The 23,334-nt window shown below is 43.0% G+C and overlaps 2 protein-coding genes across 2 annotated transcripts; one reads left to right on the forward strand and one right to left on the reverse strand.

Moving 5' to 3' along the window:
• Positions 1 to 1,576: 1,576 nt before the first annotated feature.
• On the reverse strand, positions 1,577 to 16,697 carry septin10 (septin 10). The gene is made up of 10 exons (XM_061692071.1): positions 16,548 to 16,697; positions 14,970 to 15,084; positions 12,581 to 12,776; positions 12,297 to 12,483; positions 7,068 to 7,229; positions 6,891 to 6,987; positions 5,633 to 5,801; positions 5,414 to 5,546; positions 4,687 to 4,865; positions 1,577 to 2,616 (listed from the first exon to the last, which is right to left on the reverse strand). Exons 1-10 carry the CDS (start codon positions 16,575 to 16,577, stop codon positions 2,601 to 2,603), a joined length of 1,284 nt encoding a protein of 427 aa, XP_061548055.1. The 5' UTR covers positions 16,578 to 16,697; the 3' UTR covers positions 1,577 to 2,600.
• A 532-nt stretch (positions 16,698 to 17,229) lies between these two features.
• sowahca (sosondowah ankyrin repeat domain family Ca) lies at positions 17,230 to 22,127 on the forward strand. The gene is made up of 4 exons (XM_061692070.1): positions 17,230 to 17,658; positions 18,387 to 18,769; positions 19,755 to 20,144; positions 21,414 to 22,127. Exons 1-4 carry the CDS (start codon positions 17,340 to 17,342, stop codon positions 21,873 to 21,875), a joined length of 1,554 nt encoding a protein of 517 aa, XP_061548054.1. The 5' UTR covers positions 17,230 to 17,339; the 3' UTR covers positions 21,876 to 22,127.
• The last annotated feature ends 1,207 nt before the right edge of the window (positions 22,128 to 23,334 follow it).

A 23,334-nucleotide genomic window follows, 5' to 3' on the forward strand; every position in this document is an offset into this window, starting at 1 on the left:
AGTATTACGCCTTGCATTGGATCCAATTGGATTGTGCAGCTGTACCTAATGTTGTGTCTGCTGAGCCTGCAGTGAAAGACAAGCAGGTGAAGGAAGTTTAATAAAGATTAAGCTTCTTCTTTAGCCCCCATCTCCTTCTCCTTTGCCCTCCCCCATTAACTTCCAGGCCCGTTTCCAAGGCTCATTAGCATTTAGAGTGACGAGCAAAAAGCGTGCGTGGACGACTTGAAAGTTCTTTTCAAGAAAGTTTTCTGGAAGCTGTGCATGGGAAACTGCGCCATGCCCGCTCCCTCGCAGCCAACAGCTTTACCCCACGCTGGGAGGTGAAGGTGCCTCCTTCTTTCCTTGCGTGTGATGCTTCCATTCCTTACCAGGGCCCGTCCGCAAGGTGCTGCGGCCTCCTGCAGGGAATCCATCCTCATTCTCACACTTGACGCCATAACTGTCTGCCAGATTGTGTGTGTGTGTGTGTGTTTTTGTCCAAGGTGAGACACTGCGGGCGAGGACAAGTCTCCCCCTGCATCTTTTCCTTTCAACAGCGCGGCGGTCTTAACTGGTTTTACAAGGCAAAGCTGAGACAACCTTGTCTTTTCCTTCAACTGGATGTTTATTTTCAAACAAGAATTTAATCACACTGTCAGTCGGAATCGTGTGAAGACACTGAAAGCCCTCCATCTCTTTTTTTTTTTTTTTTTAATACTGCTTGGCCTTGAGCCCAGGCACGTGCACACGTAGCCGCTAGCTGGTGCTCAAGCAGCTCCTCATTTGCCCATATTATTTTCAATCAAAAATAAATCAAAAATTATATTATTACTACTCGCTCGTTCCTGTCAGAGCCGATGCTGCCAATTATGAAACTATGTTTGGGCAAACTTCAAAATCATTCACTGCCTGCTGTTTTCAAGGCAGAACTCCCAGTATTGCCAGCCATCTTACAGCAATTTTGACTTCGTATTTTTTTACTTTCAGCTCTCAGAGGATGTTTGGGCTCTCAGCTCTCAGAGGATGTTTGGGCTCTACCAAGGGTCAAATTTAAAACTCTTAACTTTTTTACATTCTTTAGTAATAGGCAGTAGAACATGTTGGTTTTACGAAAAACACCTGACGAAAAAGCAGAGAAAACGAGCTTTTTGTGAAAAGAAACATCACGCATAACAGTGACTTTGACACTTTTTTTTTGTGGCACCCCAAACTATAGAAACAAAAACAAGACTAAGGGAGGGCTTTTGCTGGCAAAATTAATAACTTTGGTAGAGCGATACCACTAAGAAACACTATGCGAGTGCAGCTAACTCACAGCACGGCTCAAGAGCTGAACGTCGGTGTTTTTTTTTTAAGAGTTCGTCTTTCACTACATTTGAACTCCTACCACGACACTTACTGTTACCGTACATACTGCATAGATACTCTTTGAGGTGCCTAAACATCATCTCTCACCAAAAATCGACATCACAAGCTGAAATACACTGCCTAATCTTTATCTTTTGCTCGAAAGCCTTGCTGATCTCAAATCCAAAGTCTGAACGGTTGGATTCCAGTTGACAATAGACGTCCACGGCAGTGAAAGAGACAAACCTCCTGAGTAACACTGTTTATTTCATAAATACGAGTGTAGTACAAATATAAAAAGTTTCCCTCCATCAAGCATCAGTGTTTCACTGCGTGTACAAGCACAAAGTGTTTTTTGTTTCCTTTTCCTACAGTAAGATGGACACACATAAGGCACGTGTAACACATGTGGAACACAAGTGTAAGTGTATAAAAGTGTCACGATAAGAAAGCAGCACCACTGACTTGTGTTCAAATGCTACGAGGTGCGAGTCTGGGGATTTTGTCCCAAACACGAGTGCATCAAAGTACAGTACTGTTCCCTCTCGTTCTGCGTCTCCTCCTCCCACTTTTCTTCCCCCATGAGTCAGCGCTGCTGTGCACACTTAAACAAGTGCATGTCAGCAGAAACAAGGAGAGCAAGTGAAACACAACAGTATAGGCTACGTATGTAAATATGCTGTAACATTTTCAAAGTTGAGTAAACATAACTTAGTTAAAAGTTAAAACTTGCTGAGGCATTGCTTGTAGCTTTCTGAAACACTGTTGAAAGGTTTATATCGTTATTAAAATATCAGATCAAAGATTGATGCACACAAGATAATTTTAAGGATGATTGACACTTAATGATCAAAGATGTCTATTGAAAATAGTAAAAATACTGTTGTTGTGTAGCAGCCACTCTGCTTGTGACTGGATTACAATATCAAAGACATGAATGTACCATTAAAACCATTACAGGTCCATTATTAACCCCACACAAGCGACCACGCGCTTCTAAAACAAACAAAGGAGGGTATCATGGAGAATATCATAAAAGAATACATACACAAAAGAAAGTTTAAAACCCACACATTAGATTAACAAAAAAAACAAAGTGTACACATGAAACGTATTGTCTTAACTTTGGCACATAGAACACACTAATGAGTTGCTGGTGGTGATGAAGATGATGATGATGGCGGGGGGCACTTCAGGTTAGTGTTTGAGACTGGCCACAAAGATTTGGGAATGATGTCGCTGGTCAGACTGGAGTTTCTGTCCTGAATTCTTCACATGAAGCCAGAACTAGTTTAGGAAAAAGAGATGCAGCAATGTAGTGACAATCAGTTTTTAAAGCAGCAAGTTTCACAATTACAATTAGATTTCTTTCCTTTTTTTTGTTTTTGTTTTTTACAATTGCAGTATTTGTCGAGGGGTCACAAAGAGTTTCCCATATTTTCAGCTCAAGATGCAAATTAGAAATGTGCTTCCACCCGAGGTACACACAAATGAGGGCAGATGTAAGCAATTCTCTCCCTCGTGATCAAAGTCAGCAAAGTCCTGATTCTCAGATGTATCGAGCATAGTGTGGCATTAGTGGCACACAGGCCTCCTCTCGTGGTATGCGAAAGAAGCAATGAATTCAATAGGCTTTACACGATCAGGATTTTTGGGGCCGATCACCGAGTTTAAAAAAACGATAACCGATCCGATCACAAGATGGAGAAATGTCTAATTAAATGACTTGTTCATTTACCGTATATACTTGTTTACTGTACACTGAGTATCTTCAATAAGCATTCGCTAGCATTTTAGACAAAATATAAAACAATGACCTCTAGGGGGCATTCAAGGATTGGCCACTGACTTAAGTTTAAAGTTCAGTCAGGTCAAACTGCTGACGTTTTTTTCACCGACAAGATCAAAATAAAATTATAAAAATCTAACTTTATTGGCCGTTAGGTTTTTACAGTACTATGTCAAGACACGTGCCAAGGCTAAAAATAAAATAGCTTTTGGATTCAAACATAGACGACCACCGACGCGGAGTAAATATCTTTTGCAGAGATGAACAATGACATCATTGATCGGATGGGCAAATTATGACATCAAAGCCGATCAGCGGATATGCATAAAATGCTAATTATCTGATGATACCGAGCAAGCCAATCAGATTGGTGTAAAGTCTAGAATTAAATATTCAAACTGGACAATATGTTACAGCGGTTTAAATTTTTCCTCCCCCCTTAAATCCCCCTAAAATTAGTATGATACATGTGCATTTCTTTTCTTCAACGAACTGTTTGTTTATTTAGGTACAATTTTTATGAGCAATAAATTTTACCTGAATCTTTAAATGTTTTTTATTTATGTTAATGTTCAAACTGTAACATGATGTCACAGTGGCTTACAATAATATTAAATATACTTTTTGGGGAATAAAACCTCTGCCTCATTTATGATTGACACTACCTATTATGGGCTTACTATGTATGATTTTTTCAGGTGGCATTTAATGTAAGGGCTTGCGAACCGCTTTAAAAGATTATCCTGAGTGATTCTGTGTTGTTCATTGTGTTAAGAGTGATTTTCCCTACCCGATCTGCTCGGAAAACACTCGGGTCCGACCACCGTAAATGTTAAACCTGTTCAATGTTTAAACTCCCAAATCCCAACAAAGTGTTTTTGAACTGATGCATCTCAATGAGAGACTAACATCTTTGTGTTGCATGTTGGGGAGGAGCAAAGTTGTTGCTGCCACCGGGGGTTGTTTGTGAAAATGTGCATGTACACACACACACACACATAAACACACACACACACTTCTAGTGCATTTTTTTCCAAAATCAAATCATCTGCAAGCCACTAATTTTTAAGGTTAATGTTGTGAGATGAGTCGTTATGGTTGAAACTATTAATATAAATATATATATAAATATATATATATATATTAATATATTTGTTTTTCCTTGTCATGTATGAGTTATTTAAGATTTAAAAATATCAGGTAAGATGTTAAAAATCAGTGTGTGTGTACCCCGCTTTAGTCAAATACATCATGCAGCTGTTGATCAATATTCATCTGCTTGTGATTACAGCGACACTCAAATCAAACCCCCCCCGTGATTAGTGAAAAGCTGCGATATCGAAATACCCTGTTTAAATATACCCTAGGGATGTTTTTATAGCATTTACAGCACTTCAAACTTTTTTTAAGGTCTTTAAACACACCTTTAAAACAATACAAACCAATTCAAACCTATATAATATATTTAGAGAGAGAAATGGATAACACAAAAACATCATACCAACCGCGATATAGGGCTTTACTATATTCGAGGCAAGTAGAAGCGAGTACATCAAAGTCTTCCTTACTTCTTACGGTCTTTGTCCTTCTTGCCGTTGGCGGTGAGGCTTTGGGCCTGCAGCAGCTGAGCGGCAGCGCGTCTCTTGCCGAAGGAGCTCTGGTCTTCCTCCAGGAGACGCCTCTTCTCCTCCAGAGCCGACTTCTCCTCGGCGTGGAGGCGCTTCAGCTGCTCAAAGCGGCTCTGCAGCTGAAATGTGGAGAGGTGGACCAAGTTATGGTTATAAAAAAAAAAAAAAAAAAATCCCTTTACTTATGGAAAAAGATTTCTACAACATTCCAACCTTTTGTGCTATTTACGTTTTTCCCCTCCTTCTGGGATTTGCTTAATTTCTCCTGATCCCAAACAAGCTTTTTAAAATGTTTTTCTCAGGATTAACCTGCCTCTACTTCTTCAAAAATAATTTGGTTTTATTAAAATATATACAGGGGTGAAAAGCTCGGTCATCCGCAAGGGGCTCAGAGTAGAGCCGCTGCTCCTCCACATTGGGAGGAACCAGATGAGGTGGCTCGGGCATCTGATTAGGATGCCTCCTGGACGCCTCCCTGGTGAGGTGTTCCGACTACGTCCCACCAGAAGGAGACCCCAGGGACGACCCAGGACACGCTGCAAAGACGATGTCTCCCGGCTAGCCTGGGAACGCCTCGGGATCCCCCCGGAAGACCTGAATGAAGTGGCTGGGGAAAGGGATAAAAAAAAAAATCAATAAAATGGCAATAACACCAGCAATTTCTGACCTCTCGCTCTGCATCCTTAAGCTCCGCCTCCTTCTCCTTGACCCTCTGCACAAACATCTGCCGCATCTCGTCCTCTCTCCTCTGCAGTTCCACCAGGAACTCGTGACGCTTGGCTTCGTAGGTCTGCTGCAGACTGCACACGGACACACACAGACATTTGTACACTCAGTTTTTTTGGGAACACCCAGATTCAGCCGTGATTGTAGGGGGGTGGGTCACCTGACGGGTTTGCACTCCGGGTCCGTGTCTTTGAAGCCCATCTCCTCCAGCTTGCAGCGTCTGTACAACTCGTAGTGGCGAGTGTGCGTCTGTTCCCTTAGGTCCTCCATGTTGACGCAGATCAGCATCTCCCTCAGCTTCACAAAGTCGCAGTGGCTCTCGTTCTCCACTTTAGTCACAGGGACACACTGGTATTATTATGGGATGGCAGGCAGACAAGCATGGCGATAGTGATATATCACATGGTCCACATATACAGGGTTAGGGTTCTCAGTTGTTGACGACAGGGGTCCGTTTCAACAGTGGCGACGTGACACAAATCTGTACTCAGTCAGAATGACTAATGCAGCAATAAAGTCAGTAATAACAGTGTAGCCGCTCTAATTTCTCCACATTTTATGTGACAGTTATTCTAAAATGTATTAAATTACACACAACACCGCATTAGATCAACATGAGAAAAAAAGCTTTGTTTTTTTCTAGACGTTTGCAAATTCACCAAAGAAAGAATTAATAAATCAAATGTAAAGTGTTCCCCTCCTATCCCCCCCCCCAAAAAAAAAGTCTTTCGATGCAACAAGGTGGCAGAAAAGCACCACTTTTGTCAAAATGAAGCTCATCAACACAAACAGGATTTTTAGTGAATAACAGAGGAAAGGTTTAAAAAAAAAAAATTAAAAAGCAAATACATGAACCCACAAGGAGGGAATTGTGAATATTTGGAGTAACTCTGAACATAAATATTTCCAGCCTGAGCTCAGCTGCATCCTGTTTTCACTGAGCATTTCCAACTATTTAATTGAAGTCCTCCTGTGGTCGGCTTTGGAAGGGCACACACCCGTCAATATAGCGTCTCACAGTTTTCAGTGCATATCAAAGGACAAAGCATGACGCATGCATGAAGTCAAAAGAATTGTCTGTAGACCTCTGAAACGGGATTGTCTCGAGGCACATATCTGGGGAAGGGTACAGAAACATGTCTAAGTTGTCGTTATAAGGTGTTGCGTGTCAGATTTTCAAGGGACATTTTAATTAATTAAACATCAAGATTCACTGTATTTGGTTGAAAAACATTTGTAGTCCATTAATATAAAGCAATGAAATGAAAAAAACAGGATAAAATATGTATGTCTGTAACTGAGCGTTCCTTCTTTTGCCTAGACAAATTCCGTGCGCGCGGTTCATAACCTCGACTGCTGTAACCGAGGACCCCTTGTGCACATTGCTCACTCGAGTTGATGGACATCCACAAACCCACCTTGGACGACCCCCCAGGGGTACTGACGTGCCTTCACCATCTTGTTGCCCACGGCCACTTCTTCCGTGCTGCCCACTACAGCAAACGGCAGATGGCCCTGAAACACAAAAAATACTAGACTTGTACTGCAGAGCTCACGTGGAGGGTGACGCCTCACGGGGCCAGATGCCCGCTTACGTTCATAGCCGTGTTGACCTTGGCGACGGTCTCGTCATCCAGGGGGAACTGGTAGATCTGGACGCCGTTGCTCACCAGCTCGCTCATGATCTTGATCTTGAACTTGTGCAGTTCACTCTTACTGATCGTGTCTGCTTTGGCGATGACGGGGATGATGTTCACCTATACGATGACATGAAGTATAAAGTGCATTATCATAGGATTAAAGACACGCGTTAGATAATTGAAGATTTGTTAAATTTAAGTGAGGATCACAAAGATACAGCGTTGTTCCCAAGCCTATTAACAATTCGTTGCTTTCATGTTCATCACGTATTTGCTGATTTTTTTAGGGCACCCTATCCTCTGTTATTTGGTGAAAAACGCTGTTTTGGTTCTCTTTCTGAAATGCTACAAGATGGGCCCAAAGTCCTGTCTAACATAACAGTAGTAGTGTTCATCTTGAGGCATCTTGGTGCCGAGGAACTTTTTTTAAAGTGAGGTGAGCACATCCCATTTGGCCAAAGCCCATCCATCCATCCATTTTCTGAGCCGCATTCTCCTCACAAGGGTCGCGGGCGTGCTGGAGCCTATCCCAGCTATCATCGGGCAGGAGGCGGGGTACACCCTGAACTGATTGCCAGCGGATCGCAGGGCACATACAAACAACCAACCATTTGCACTCACATTCACACCTATTTAGAGTTGTCAATTAACCTACCACGCATGTTTTTGGGATGTAGGAGAAACCGGAGTGCCCGGAGAAAACCCACGTAGGCACGGGGAGAACATGCAAACTCCACACAGGCGGGGCCGGGGATTGAACCCCGGTCCTCAGAACTGTATGGCAGACGCTCTAACCAGTCGGCTACCATGCCTGGCCAAAGCCCAGTCTAAGTGGCACCTTTGGCACCATCTGTGGCATGCATAGGCAATAATTTTTTTGTTTTTCCAGTGGAACCATGATTTAACAGACCCCAATTTAACAGACTACAGATTTAACGGACATAAAATAGTGTCCAGTTGAAACTCAAAATCATCCCTTTCATGCACCTGTGAGGTAAATTTAGATAATCTTTAAAAGTGTTCAAACATTTTAAAGCCTCTTTAAATTTAGTTACAATAATTTTGTACTATATTGGGTGTTTCTAGCCTACAAAATAAGTACAAGACTATAATTATGTACTGTACTGGTGTTTTTAGACCATAAAAAAGGGCTTCAATTTAACAGACAATCAGATTTAATGGCCAACTCCTTCCTACTATTAGTGCGCTAAATTGAGGTTCCACTGTATAAGTTTTAGGGGGAATCAATTACTCGTTGATTTTTGCTGTTCACTATTTGCTCGATCCTTATTTACTGCACGTTCAGGGATGTTCAATGCTAAAGCAAAATCCCTGTAAATATAAGTTATTTATATGATTATTTTTGTGTTGAAAGGACATCCAAGATGTTGCAGTCACAGGAACCAGACACTTTTGCAGGACCATTATTGTGCATTTAGCTCACTGGAATCGTTGTGTCAATTTAGTTGTGGGTGATTTTCAGGACTGGAAAAAGATCCTGCTTGGGGAGTTAAGATACTTTTGACAGGTCCAGGAAACTTTGGGGAACTTTAAGCATGTTGTTTCTTCTCTACAGTGTGCGATGTGAGCAGGAGGAGATCTTTTGCAATACTTAGTTTGTGAGACTGCTAAATATTGCATTAAAGAGGCAGACTCAATAACAGAGTCAAGTATCATCAATAGTGCACGCACATGAAAATGTGTACTGAGGTTATTTGTGGCTCAGCAGCCCACTCTGCTGTCCGAGCCACACCACATTCCTGTCTGTCTGTATGCGTGTGTGTCATTTTGTCAAGCAGAGGAATGTTTTTTCTGCTCGAGCTTCTGGTCAGACACATACAAAAACACAAGTGATAGCAGACCACAAAACAACAATCTGCGTGGCTGACTCTCTTCAGCAACAAATGTTTTTCTTCGCCTGTCTGTTTGTCTGTCTTTCTGTCTGTACAGTGACACAAAAGGACAACTCGAGTGTGTGTGTCTGTGTGTGTGTGGTGACATTCCAGCGCTTTTTTTTGTGTGACTCTTTTCACACGCAAATCCTGGGCTCCTGGCACTTCCCGGCAGTGACACACAAGAGAGCATGGGAAAGGTTGTGACCACCGCCACAATCATGGGGTGGGAATCTCTCGCCACCTCACAATATGATTACAATTCAGAGGGTTACGATTCGATTCGATGACCCACGTAGCTTGAATCAATGCTTAATCTTGCTCTACAAATGAATGTTTGTTTTCCTTACACATTGAATCAATGATAAGTATGTGACCACTTTGCTATTAATGTGAGGGATGTGTAAATTGACTTGTGTGTTATAAGACTGTGATAGAGCCTAACTCAAAATACTAAAGATTACAAAAACTGATGAGGTTTTTGCCACTGAAGAACACAATCTTTGTTGAGTTAGGTCTGACAGCTGTTTTGAACTCATTTTTGGGTGCGGAATCCAAAACTGATCTCAGTTTTTCTCTATCACGTCAAGTTTTTGAACAAAGGAAATATATACCTATGTAAATAAAACAATAAGATGGAATAGTTACAAGCTTTGACAACTAAAAAAAACCGCATAAAACAAAATAGAACTTACAACGGTATGCCCAGGGTTACAAGGTTAAGAGAAAATGCAGCACAAATCCTCTTAATTCGATAGCTTTCTTGTTTGCAGTATTGATAGTACTGACCTATTGGGAGCGGCACACACCTCTCACCGCACTGTCTCAATTGTGCCTTGTAATTGTGACTGTAAAAACAAGCTGCCACGTAGCTGTAGATAACTCAAATTGTAATCAGCTTGCAAGTCTTACTACAGCTAATCAGTGGAATTTTGCTTATCTGGAGGGTAAGCTGTGGAGAAAAAACTGGACGTGCTACAAAAAAACTGACTGCAAGTTTGGAATCAGCATGCCAATTTTAGTTTTAATCACCATAAAAATCTAACTCAGATTTTTTTTTCCTAATTGTTCCCCAGTGTTTATTTGAATTTCATTTTATTTTATTTTAATTTTTTTATTGGGAGGCTTGACCGGATTAGGGACACAAATAGCGCAAATCCACGGATAATTGACAGGCATTATAACTGCATTAAAAAATATATATATATGTATTATTTTATTTTTTAAAAAAATTCTTGAATAAGCAGGGATAAAACTGCCAATAAAAGTTTCTTTATAATTGACAAATGAAAAAAAATTGGGGGAGAAAAAAAAACAACTACCGTATTTTCATGACCATAAGGCGCACTGTATTAAAAGACAGTCTCAGTTACAGGGTTTATTTCTGTATTCAACATATAAATAAGGCGCACTGTATTATTGGGCGCAGGCATGGTAAAACATACGCTGTCTTAAAACATACGGTAGCATGCAAGCACGCTAAAACAATGTTTTTAAAAAGGCAGCGGGAGCAAAACTGAGTTCGGTTCTACTTTATTGAAGTACTTAATGTACTCCACGTTATTTTTTGATCAATCCTCATCCACAAATCCATCAAAGTCCTCATGTTCTGTATCCGAAATGAACAGCTGGGCAAGTTCTCAATCAAACACGGCAGGTTCCCTCTCGTCATTGTCTGAGTCAGTCTCGTTGCCGTGCGGCTCCTCAGAAATGATGCCGGATTTCACGAAAGCTCGAACAACAGTGCAAGCAGACACGTTAGCCCAGGCATCCGCAATCCATTCACAAATTGTGGCGTAACTCGCCCGGCGCTGCCTCCTAGTCCTAGTAAAGCTGTGTTCGCCATCTGTCATCCATCGCTTCCACGCCGCTCGCAACTTCACTTTGAACGCCCGGTTTACACCGATGTCCAGCGGTTGGAGTTCCTTCGTCAAGCCTCCTGGAATAATGTCAAGCTCCGAGTTATTGCACTCAGTCGAATGGTGACTGTAGAGACGCTTCTCCCGGCTGTTCTTTGCTCATTAATCCATTGCTCAAGTTGGTCTTCCAACTCGGACCACCTTGCTTTTTTTCCGCGGAAACTCAGCTTCGTCTTCTTGATTTGGCGAAGCTCGCTTTCCTGCTTCCTCCACTTGCGAAACATGGATTCGTTGATCTTGAATTCTCTCGCGGCTGCTCGATTCCCATGTTCCTCCGCGTAACTAATAGCTTGCAGTTTAAACTGTGCTTCGTAAGCGTGTCTCTTCGTAGGTGCCATTTTCGGGGGTCCTTAGCTAAACCTATGCACATACCGGAACTATATACCTACTGGGGGCGTGCCTTTAGCGTCCTCTGTCACGCGCACACTTCCCCCTTTAACGTCCGCATGCTGTTCTCAGTCACGTCCGCCTTCCTCTATATAAGCAGTGTGTCGGGAGGAAATGCTCCTAGTCAGTCAAGCGGAGCGCTCATTAAAGTCACACAACAACATTTACAAATTTTGGAACTCGGTGCACCGCATTATAAGGCGCCCCCCGTCCATTTTGGAGAAAATTTTAAGACTTTTAGGTGAGCCTTATGGTCGTGAATATATGGTAAGTGAATCCGTGGTGCTGAACCGCGAGAATACGCGGGTCCACTGCAATGGCATTTCCAAAAATTTCAATTGCGAAAGATGATTTCAGATACAAGTGTTTTGAGTTATGAGCGTGGCCCAGGAACAAATTAAATGCGTGCCTCAAGGCACCCCTGCACATGCATCTGTAATTTATTTTGCTTGTGGGAAAAATGAGTGGTTCCAATACTGCTTTAAAAGTACTGAGTAGTCACACAGTAAGAAAAAAGTTTATTCATAAAAAAAATTTCAGCATGTTAAGATGCATCAATTAGCCCCCTGAATCATAATTGAATTAAATTGGGAAGTTGAGAGAGATTCCCACCCCTAGTATTTTGCAGTGTCCTTCCAGTGACTTTAAAAAGTAAACAAGCAGCCACAATACACTTCTTGAAGCACACAGGCTCACCCACAATGTTAATACGATAGCTGTTACCAGGCATAGTAATACAGTATGCTGCCATCAAAACATCATTGTATGCTAAGAATTTCTCAGATAATCCCTCTGCTTGAGAAGAAAGTTGACATTGACCCGTTACATTTTATAACAAACATCAGCCCAGTCACAGCACTGATTATTTTAAATAATCCAAGTACTGTAGCTAGCCCAAGTGTCTATTTGTTAGCTCAGTGCAATTTTCCCGTAGCCTGCCAATTACAGGTATCTGAAAGCTATTAGCATCCAACCAATGTTCCTACCTTGCTGTCCAGTTTCTTCATGGTGACCAGGTCCAGGGACTTGAGGGAGTGGCCTGAGGGGGAGATAAAATACAGACAGGCGTGCACTCGCGAGTCGTGGTAGTTGAAAAGGGAGCGCTTGATTTTGAGCTCTTCCTGCAGATAACTCTCAAACTGCCTGTCAATGTAGTCCACCACCGGCTGATAGCTACAAAACAGAGACAGAAAGACAGACTGACGGTTGATGGTTAACGGTGGTGCCGGGCGACCGCAAATCACACGCTCGCTCCCGGCGAATATCTGACCTCTCCTGTTTGTTCATTTGGTCTCCGAATCCCACCGTGTTGACCACGGTGAGGCGTAGTCGCACGTTACTCTCCTGCAGGTCATAGGTTTGAGCCCGCAGCTTCACCTGAGGCTCAAAGTGGGACGACACAAAGTTTTCAAAGTTGGTGTTGAACAGAGTGTCCATCAGGGTGGACTTGCCGATACCAGTTTCACCTGAAGACAGAAAGAAAGAGACAAAGATTGATGACCAAAGCCTTAGTGACAACATCGGTGCCAAATGTCTTGTTTGTTAAATGAAATTACCTATAATGTACTTCAAGGGGCTTTTATTTGTTCAATTACCCACTTTACAGTACCAGGAATCTATTCGGACCTTTATTTGTATAATACTTATTTCATACTAATAATTGCAGTGCTACTTTGTTTTACTAATATTTTTCACGACAGATACATTGTATGGGGTACCGAACCCCCTGATACGGGCTGTTCAGTCCCTGTACGAACGGAGTCAGAGTTTGGTCCGCATATCCGGCAGTAAGTCGGACTCGTTCCCGGTGAGGGTTGGACTCCGCCAAGGCTGCCCTTTGTCGCCGATTCTGTTCATAACTTTTATGGACAGAATTTCTAGGCGCAGCCAAGGCGTAGAGGGGGTCCGGTTTGGTGGCCTCAGTATTGCATCTCTGCTTTTTGCTGATGATGTGGTTCTGTTGGCTTCATCAAGCAGTGAGCTCCAACTCTCACTGGAGCAGTTCGCAGCCGAGTGTGAAGCGGCTGTGATGAGAATCAGCAACTTCAAGTCAGAGACCATGGTCCTCAGTCGGAAAAGGGTGGCATTCCCTCTCCAGGTCGAGGATGAGATCCTGCCCCAAGTGGAGGAGTTCAAGTATCTTGGGGTCTTGTTCACGAGTGAGGGAAGAATGGAACGGGAGATTGACAGGCGGATCGGTGCAGCGTCTGCAGTGATGCAGACTTTGTATCGGTCCGTTGTGGTAAAGAAGGAGCTAACCCGAAAGGCGAAGCTCTCAATTTACCGGTCGATCTTCGTTCCTACCCTCACCTATGGTCACGAGCTGTGGGTCGTGACCGAAAGAACGTGATCCCGGATACAAGCGGCCGAAATGAGTTTCCTCCGCAGGGTGTCCGGGCTCTCCCTTAGAGATAGGGTGAGAAGCTCGGTCATCCGGGAGGATCTCAGAGTAGAGCCGCTGCTCCTCCGCATTGAGAGGAGCCAGATGAGGTGGCTGGGTCATCTGATTCGGATGCCTCCCGGACGCCTCCCTGGTGAGGTGTTCCGGGGACGTCCCACCGGGAGGAGACCCCGGGGACGACCCAGGACACGCTGGAGAGACTACGTCCTTCGGCTGGCCTGGGAAAGCCTCGGGATCCCCCTGGAAGAGCTGGATGAAGTGGCTGGGGAGAGGGAAGTCTGGGCGTCCCTGCTAAAGCTACTGCCCCCGCGACCCGACCCGGATAAGCGGTAGAAAATGGATGGATGGATGGCTGGATACATTGTCAAAAAAGGTATAGAGTAGTACAATTGCTTTCCTTCTTCCATGAACATCATTATTTCTAGCTCAGTGTTAAAATGTTTTAATGATTTTTGTTCCGGCGGCACGGTGACCGACTGGTTAGCGCGTCAGCCTCACAGTTCTGAGGACCGGGGTTCAATCCCCGGCCCCGCCTGTGTGGAGTTTGCATGTTCTCCCCGTGCCAGCGTGGGTTTTCTCCGGGCACTCCGGTTTCCTCCCACATCCCAAAAACATGCATGAATTGGAGACTCTAAATTGCCCGCAGGTGTGAATGTGAGTGCGAATGGTTGTTTGTTTGTATGTGCCCTGCGTTTGGCTGGCAACCAGTTCAGGGTGTACCCCGCCTCCTGCCCGATGATAGCTGGGATAGGCTCCAGCACGCCCGCAACCCTAGTGAGGAGAAGCGGCTCAGAAAATGGACGGATGGATGGATTTTTGTTCCAGAATGCAACATGTTAAATGATCTTAATCTCTTCAAACCCCAATGCAAACTTCTGCTTTACATTCTCACATTTTTCCTTAAGCCAGGAACTTTTTTTTTGTCATCTAGTTAAGATTTTTCCCATGAAACAGCTAGTAAAGCCCGAAACAAAAGATGCACTGCCATACATTCATGCAGTATTTAGAAAACTGAAACATAAAACTCCAACTAAGGTGCATACATATCCACAATATGATAATTAAAGTGACAAAAGTCCATGTTTTAACACCATTACTGTTTACTCTGGTTGTGACCTTACTTGGGTTAAACGCCTCCAAAAAAATATCATTACATGTGTCTTACTCCCAGTATATCCTTAATTGGGATTATATTGAAACGTTGCTGTCCATGTAAATGTATTTTTTATTTTTATAGTATGAATGTCAGGCAGCATACCGATGCAGAGAATGTTGAAGCAGAACCCCTGATCGGTGGATTTGTTGACTAACTGGTCTGGGAGGCTGTCAAAGCCCACGTGGCCTGCCAGGGAGAGAGGCCGGACTCCCTTATCCTGAACACGAACACACACACAAACACACAAAATAAAAGTTTTCAAAATGTGTTTAAGTCATCAATTGCAACCATCCACTAAATTGAAAACACAGATACACACTACAGAAATGGAAAACAAAAATTGCAGATCATCAAAGACCTTAGCACTGCTGTGCTATATATTCTGATCATTTAGACCAGGAGTGTCAAACAGACGGCCAAGGGGGAACCGATTGGAACCCCTGTCGAACCGGTACCAGGGATAGAGAACACATCCACTGCTATTTTTTTAATACAGTAACTATTGTTGCTAATCTTGTCCACTGGAGGGTGCACTGACAACCACTTACCACTTAAATGACATTCTGAAGTTGGCTGCAACTCAGGATTTTAATACCGATATCGATGCGCTTGTGAAGGGAAACGGTTTCTGGAGCAAAGTAAACCTTCTTTGTGTAAAATGCTGTGCCACCTTTGCAAGATACTTTGGTGAAAATAAATACCTCCTGTATAAATATTTTAAGACGGAATATTGCAAAATAACAGTCAACAGCTTCAGTCCAAAAGAGGTTGGTTTGGTCGTGGGTATGTTTTTTTTTATGCGCTGCCACAACTTGTATGTATTCAGAATCAGAATCATCTTTATTTGCCAAGTATGTCCAAAAAACACATCATGAATTTGTCTCCGGTAGTTGGAGCCGCTCTAGTACGACAACAGTTGAGGCTGTTAATATTTCCAGAAATGTGTGTAAATTGCTTTAAATCTGACTAAAGTTGTTTTATAAACAGTCCATACACAAATCCACTTTGATCTGTAAGTTGCACATGTGTAAATGGAAAAAAAATATTCACAGTAGTGTTAAAAGGGCAAGATTGTTCATATGATTTGCAACAGGATAATAATAATTAATAAATGTGAATATTTTCCGAATGTACTTGTAATTATTTGCACCAAAACCATGGTGGGGGACTTGGAATAGTTGTTATTTATAGCTTATTAATACACAAATACAAAATACTGGTCTGGCCCACTTGGCCTCAAACGGAGGTGATTGTGGCTCCTGAACCAAAATGAGTTTGACCCCCTGATTTAGAGCTTCAACGCGTTGATAGTTGCAGTTTAGGTGTAACTAACTCCCATGTTTGAACACCAACGTTGTCTGCCAAACTTCACAGCAGTCAGTTGGATGACGTTGATTGCTAGTTTCAGGCAGCTAACGCCCCTCTGGCAATGCCCGCTTATGAGGCGATGAGCGAATCATTTTCTTCGTTACAATTTGGCGTGAATACGTACAGTTACATACACGCATTTTGTTTTGTGTTAACAAACAATATTGTGTGAACGGGAACGTTACTTAATTTACTATAAGGAGAAGTTGGGCTAGTTGTACGGCTAGCTAAATTCACTGTAGCCCCAGATAAGACACTCCCTGCTCGACTAGGATTCTTATTAGAGCGAAGTACAAAGAGATAAATACAAACCGGTTGCCGAGCAACATCCGAAGAAGCCATGTTTTTTTCGATAAAATGTAGAATTTCCCCACAGAGAGGAGACAAAATACTGTAAAACTTCTTAAAAGAGTCAAATTATTATTTTTTCCCCCAAAAGAGTCCTCCTGTATGGGACCGCCTCACCACGGATGGACAAGACCACGTTAGAGAAGATAGGATTTAGGTCTCATCTGGTTTCTGTGAATCTACTCAAAAGTGTAATTTAGTGGGAGTTATACATTATATTTTTAATGTTCACATTGTTCCTTAAATAAAGGGTTAGTGTATAAATGTGCTCTATATAATAATTTATCGAACACATTTTTACACGACTCCCCTTTCTATTCAAATTGGTACAGTCCTTTCTCTTGTTGCATTCAATGCATTCAAAATGTGGTAAATTTCTAAACTATACAGTTTGACAAACTCGCAGTTATTTTTTTTTGTCCATGTTTCTAATAATTTCATGTACAATCAATATCAGTGCCTGGAAAAAAACATATTAAACAAAACATTGCCTCCCTCAGGTACGACAACAGGCGGTGAAATTGTATACAATAATTGAAAGGCGAATTTACGTGGAGTCTTGTAATGTATCATGATGACGACGGCGATTAATGGCAATGTGCGTCCCCTATCGGTCATCTTTCGAAACTGATCCGCCCGCGATGGAGTAAAGGAGGAGGCCCAGTGAGGATGCTTTCACCGGCTGTCATAACCCCGAAATGGCAACCGACAAATTTCCAAACGTTTTGGTGTCATGAAATTAATTGATTTGTGTGGATGATGATAATGATGGCGTCCCCGTGTACGGTTCAAGCCGTGCAGGAGTTCCTAATGGAGCGAGGAGGGAGGGTCCAACAGATGGAGCTGATTGATCACTTCATGGCGACCGGGGGTGGTGGACGTGACCCGTCGAAGGACGAGGAGGTTTTGAGACGCGTCGTGGACACGCTCGGTGTCGTGGAAGTGGAAAGCGGCGTGAAATACGTGCGTTTGAGTGAGGACGGAGACACCCACGAGCACGCAACCGAGTGCAACGGGAACGTGCACCGAACACCGGACAACAGCAACCTCGTCAGCAGCAACGGACAGCAAACAGGTGAGTGTTGATCTCCCTGCATCCTCTTTGCTTTGGTTGATTTAAAACCTGCCACGTTGACTGTATTCCATTCTGTTTTTTTTTTTTTTTTTTTTGCACCTAAAAAAAACAGTTGTTGATTATTGCGTTCATGTTCAGTGGCCAAATGTTTTGCTGTTAGACAATGTGCAAGTAGGGTTCACTCTCTGCAGCCTATCTGGTACTTGTCACCCCTTGAAAGAAGGCAACATGAAGCTTAATGCAAGCATTGTATTACTGTTATCTCACTGTTGCGCATGGTGTCTACGAATGTATTTTTCATAAGTAAGGGAAACAATGAACAAAGTGAAATATATATATATTATTTTGCTTTGCTTTTCTGTACGTAATGTAAATTGGTCTTGTGAGCACAAGTAAATGTTACCTATGCGTTGTTTTGAGTGACCTATAAAAAGTAAATGTCAATTGTGATTTTCTCATCCACTCCGTGTGTAATTTAATTTTTTAAATATGGGGTCAGTGACTGTTTAGCACATCCGCCTCACAGTTCTGAGGTTGGGGCTCTCGAGCTCACCCGCGACCCTAGTGAGGATACACGATATAGAAAATGGATAGCTGAGTGAATATGGGCCAATAAAGGAACCGCAGAACTCAAATGCCCCCTGGGCTGGACTTTGGTTCGGTTTAGTGACTTTGGTAGCATCATTCACAAGTAATGACATTAAAAACCTTGTTCTGTGGTCTGATAGGAGCTACCAGTCCACCTTCTTGCATTATGGATGATGTCAAGCAGTCCAACAGCTACGACCCACATGAAGCCCCATCCCAGACCAACAAGCTCAGCACTACTCCCGCTTCTGTCGGAGCTGCCGTGGAAGTGAAGCTGAGGGAGAGGAGGCGGCGCGAGTCGGCCCCGGTGATCGGGGTGCCAGATCTGGACCATCCTGCCGGCTCCCAAAGCCAGCAGGTCCGAGGGGCCCGTAGGGTGTCCAAAGGGTCCCAGCGGGCGTTGCTGACCAGCTGCCTGTCTGAAGACGGCACCATAGAAGGCCTGGACCACGGTCTTGATGTCAACACACCAAAAGGGAGCCGCAGGAACTTCATTGAGCTGATGATGAATTGTTCTCCTCAGGTGAGGCTCGAATGTGGATTTGGTTCATGGGTGTCCTGTAGTTGAGCTGGGAACGACTGGGATCAGCTTTGATCCGAAACATGTCAGAAAAACGCCCCAAAAGTTGATCAGTTTTCCTACGTCTGTTCTTGAATTTCTTGTTTTGGTTAAAACACAAAGCTAATTTGTTTGCTTTCATAGAGGACTCAGGAAATCAGAAAGTATTCACATTTGAGAGGCTGAAATGGGATGATTTGGACTTTTTAAATTCATACTAAAAATATGGTTCAAATGTTTTCACTTGCTCTCCATTTTGTGTGCAAAAAGCTTACTCGCAAGAATGATGTTTTACTGAATTTTTGTGTTGAGTGTCGCCATTTGGCATTGAGTTAAAACACAATGAAAGTCAAACATAAGAGTGAAGTAGCCAGATGCTACTTCACTCACTCAAAAGTATGCCAGTTTCACTCTTTGGGTCTTTGGCCACTGGAGAGGAGCAGTTAAATGTGAGATCATGATAATATGCACATAAAAGTTAGTTTACTCCTGAACAATTGCAAAGATCAGTTTTATCACACACACACAAAAGAAGAAGAAGAATAAACTAGGCAGCACAGTGGACTAATGTTTATCACGTCTGCCTTTCATTCACAGTTTTGAGGTTTGGGGTCACATTCCAAAATCCTGCACGTTCATTGAAGACTCTAAACTGTCGATAGGTGTGATTGTGTGTGTGAATGGTTGCTTATTTATATGTTCCCTGCGATTGTCTGGCAACCAGTCAAGTTCGCCCAAAGTCAGCTGGGAATAGGCTCCAGCAATCTGCGAACTTAATGAAGACAAGCACTGGAGAAAATGGATGGATCAGTAAATATAGACTGTGTCGTTGTCTGGAGTATCGTCGTCTGTTTACATAATGACATTTGACAATGGGGAAATGGGAGTGGAACTGAATGAAAATGACATTTTTGTTTCCATCTCTCTACCCCTCTTCCTCCCTCTGCAGGTTCGACGGTCTCTCATCAGTCGGGGTCCGCGCCTTCGAGACTCGATGAGGAGCGACGGCGACTCGGCGTCTCTCCTCTCCTCGGCCACCGACGAGGACTGCGCCTCGGTGACGCTGGACCCGATGGAGCACGAGTGGATGCTGTGCGCCTCGGACGGCCTGTGGGAGAGCCTGCAGCCCCTCCTGGCTGTGGAGGCCGGCCTGGTGACCAAGAGAGACTTTGTCACCGGCTTCACTTGCCTCCACTGGGCGGCCAAGCAGGGAAAGGCAAAGCTGCTCTCTCAGCTGCTGACGTTCGCTAAGGGCAACGCCGTGGCCGTCAACGTCAATGTGAGGTCCGGCGCTGGATACACACCTCTACACCTGGCAGCCATGCATGGGCACATTCACGTAAGATGCAACCGGATTATACAGTAGTGCGAGTCGCTGGAGAAAATCCAAAATCCATCCGTCCGTTTTCTTAATCACTGGTGACCACAGTGATGTAAAATTCATTTAAACACATAAAATGTAAAATTACATTAGCTGAGAACAATAAAACAATCTAAAACCAATAAAGCACTGAACACTTTATTTAGTAAGTCGGGCAAGTCAATTGCAGGGCAGAGACGTGCTAACCACTCGCCCATGGTGCTGCCCCATTGAAACCCTTTCATTTCTAATTTGTATTGTGTGAAATTTCCATGCATAATCAGGTTTAATGTGATAAAATTATCACAATAACTACTGGATACAGTGACGTGCCGCTGTTCACGGGGGAAAGGCTTTGATCCCTGCCATGAATAGGGAAAATCTGCAATTAAGTGACGCCACCCCTAAAATGATGATGTGGAACTCTTCCACTCCCTTCAGTGTAATTCTTTGGCTCCAAGGTGGCACAAAGGCGACACTTGTATTGCTTTGTCCTGAATAGAAAAAAAGCAAATAGGTGAGTTTATCAGCAAATTCACTGTAGCTGAGTGTAGGTTCCAAAATCACAAATCAGGGAATAAGCAAATTCCCAAATGCTCACCCGCAAATATGCAGGGGTTCACTGTACACAAATATATATTATTATTACTACTGCCCCATTCTTTTGAGAGCCTATGCTACTGATTGTGGAAACTTCTGTTTGCCACAATGCGGTTAGACCAATGTTTCCCAACCTTTTATTGAGTCAAGGAAAAATCTCACGGCACACCACCAAACAAAAAGGTCACAAAAAGTACGAGGACTGAAATGATGATGATCTCGTCTCAATTTACTCACAAATTGACTTGTTCAGTGTGAAATCTGGCCCTGTTTAATCGAATACAAATATGATGTACTCGCAGGACACCGCACTATTTTCTTTTATATAAATGGCACCAGATGGATACACAGGTTTACTGTACCTTCTGCCAATGAAAGGATGGGCATTTAAATGTTCTGCCTGCCACTATCTGCCGCTAGTCTAGATGATGATGTATTTGTAATTCATAAATGAATCGGTTCAAAGAAATTAAGTGAAATTGGATCATTTCCGGTGGCAGCCCTGATGATGTCCGACAGCACACTTGTGTGCCACAGCACCCTGGTTGGACACCACTAGTCCACTGTGCTGCTTTTGGCAAAATGTTAATAAAAAAGGCAGAGTGGAAGCGTTTTAAATGCATGCTTGTTGTCCTTCTGAACGGTCAGGTGATGCGTGTGCTGCTGTCCGACTGGGAGGCGGACCCCGAGGTGAGGGATTACAGCGGCAGACGAGCCATTCAGTACCTGCCCGCACCGCTGCCTGCAGACCTGCAGGACCAAGGAGCGCTCACCTCGCCGGGAGCCGAGTCCGAACACGCCAACGTCAGTGGCGGCGGGGCACGTGGCTGGAGGTTTCCTAAAGTACTCCAGGGAGCTCTAAACCCGCTGCGCCTCCTTAGCCCACCAGCCGGGGATGCCGAGGAGGCGCTCGGGAATGGGAGGACCAAGGGGGGGATGCTTAGGAAGTCGTCTCTCAGCAAATTGAATGCCCGGCTGCATCGGGGGCGACATAGGGCACAGATTGTACATAGCGCCTCCTTCAGGGACACGGGTGAAGTAGGGAGAGGCGATGAGCTTGCCAGCAGCACCCCACAGCGAACACGACCCCTCTCCAACCTGTTTGGATGAAGCCGCTCTAAAGCTCCTAGTAATTGATTGATCTAGTAATTGATGAGTTTATATTATAGGATTTTTATAACTTCAATTTATTATATATTGTACAGCCAAGCCTTTTTAAAGTTTTTAAGTAACTGACTGACCCTGCTTTTCCAGGAAATGCATTAGATTTTTATTCTTATTGTTCAAACCTTCAATAACGGACTAACTTATTTAGTTTTTTTTTTAATTTATTTTATTATTTTGGGATACACTATCTGATTAATTTATTTTAATGACAATGAATGAATGCATCCTTGAATGTTTTGTTTTTTTTATTTGTGGGATGGCGCAAAGGGAAGTTTGTAATTTCACACTGGTGGAAGATATGATCACTTTAATCAAAAACGGTGTTTATGGTGCATAATATATATAGTATGAGGTTTTCCATGCATTTTATTTAATTGTTAAGAATTATTCTACTTTGATGCTTTGGTACAGTTGTTCTATTTGCACTTGTCACTTTCAAGATTGTAAGCACATAAGTGAAGAACTTGCTCAAACTATAACCATGACAACTGCTGTTTAAAATCCTACACAATTAACATTTAAAAACCAGTTCATGTTTCCCTGTGCTTTTCTCTAAAATTACGTGTCATGTGGTTGCACTGATGGGGGATGCATTGGCTTTGGCCTATTCATATTATTTAAAGACACTAATCGGTAGCACAACCAGACTGTTTTACATTTTTGTGGAGGCAATGTTGTTTTTTTTCTAACACACATCAACTCTTAATATTTTTGTTGTTGTGCTTTTTCTGCTACCAAGTATGCATATTCTTCCAAGCATGATTGGAAATGGTGAAATGTTTTTTTCCCCACTTATCTCATATTGTGCCTCTTGAAACCTGCTGAATTAATGTCAGTAAATATGACACGATGAGTTCAGGGACCTTGACAACCAGCGTAGCACACATTAGTAAATATGCAATCAAACAAGCACAGTCACATTCAAGACTCTGGAATGCATTCGTTTTAAAGCCGGTGTAACATGTACAGATTTGATCATTAGGTGTTTGTAGATAGAATATACTGTGTGATTTGTTGAAGTGCTTGTCATGTATGTGAGCCTTTCTTAAAATGAGGTGGTCATTACATTTCTACTGCACTGATCGCCTCAATTTCCTCAGTTGTACAAATCATCTGGCCTCATGTTGTTGTATAGTAAAAATGTGTGCATCACTTTTCACCTGCATGAGTGTAGGAAACACTGTTTACTTAATACTGTGAAGTTACCATCGGGTAAAAACCACTGTCATTGTTTCCATCTGTCCCAACCTTAAATGTGAAATAAAGCAATACTTAGTATCGTATCTCCTCATCTTTAATGATGAACTCAAGACACTGATGAGTTAGCACACTCCCTGCTGACACCAGTCTGCCGTTGTCTGGTGAAGCTGAATAATTGATGAGCTGATGTCCAGCAATTGCG

This window comes from Phycodurus eques, chromosome 12, assembly GCF_024500275.1.
Source record: "Phycodurus eques isolate BA_2022a chromosome 12, UOR_Pequ_1.1, whole genome shotgun sequence".
NCBI lineage: Eukaryota > Metazoa > Chordata > Actinopteri > Syngnathiformes > Syngnathidae > Phycodurus > Phycodurus eques.

Bases quoted from the DNA above. Each gene is read 5' to 3' on its own strand.
- septin10 (XM_061692071.1), bottom strand. From the start codon at position 16,577: ATGGCTTCTTCGGATGTTGCTCGGCAACCG. The intron at 12,484-12,580 runs GTCAGATATTCG...TCTGTTTTGTAG, and splicing joins CAAATGAACAAACAGGAGAG to CTATCAGCCGGTGGTGGACT. The intron at 4,866-5,413 runs GTCAGAAATTGC...TCCACATTTCAG, and splicing joins TTAAGGATGCAGAGCGAGAG to CTGCAGAGCCGCTTTGAGCA.
- sowahca (XM_061692070.1), top strand. From the start codon at position 17,340: ATGATGATAATGATGGCGTCCCCGTGTACGGTTCAAGCCGTGCAGGAG. The intron at 17,659-18,386 runs GTGAGTGTTGAT...GTGGTCTGATAG, and splicing joins CAGCAACGGACAGCAAACAG to GAGCTACCAGTCCACCTTCT. The intron at 18,770-19,754 runs GTGAGGCTCGAA...CTCCCTCTGCAG, and splicing joins TGATGAATTGTTCTCCTCAG to GTTCGACGGTCTCTCATCAG.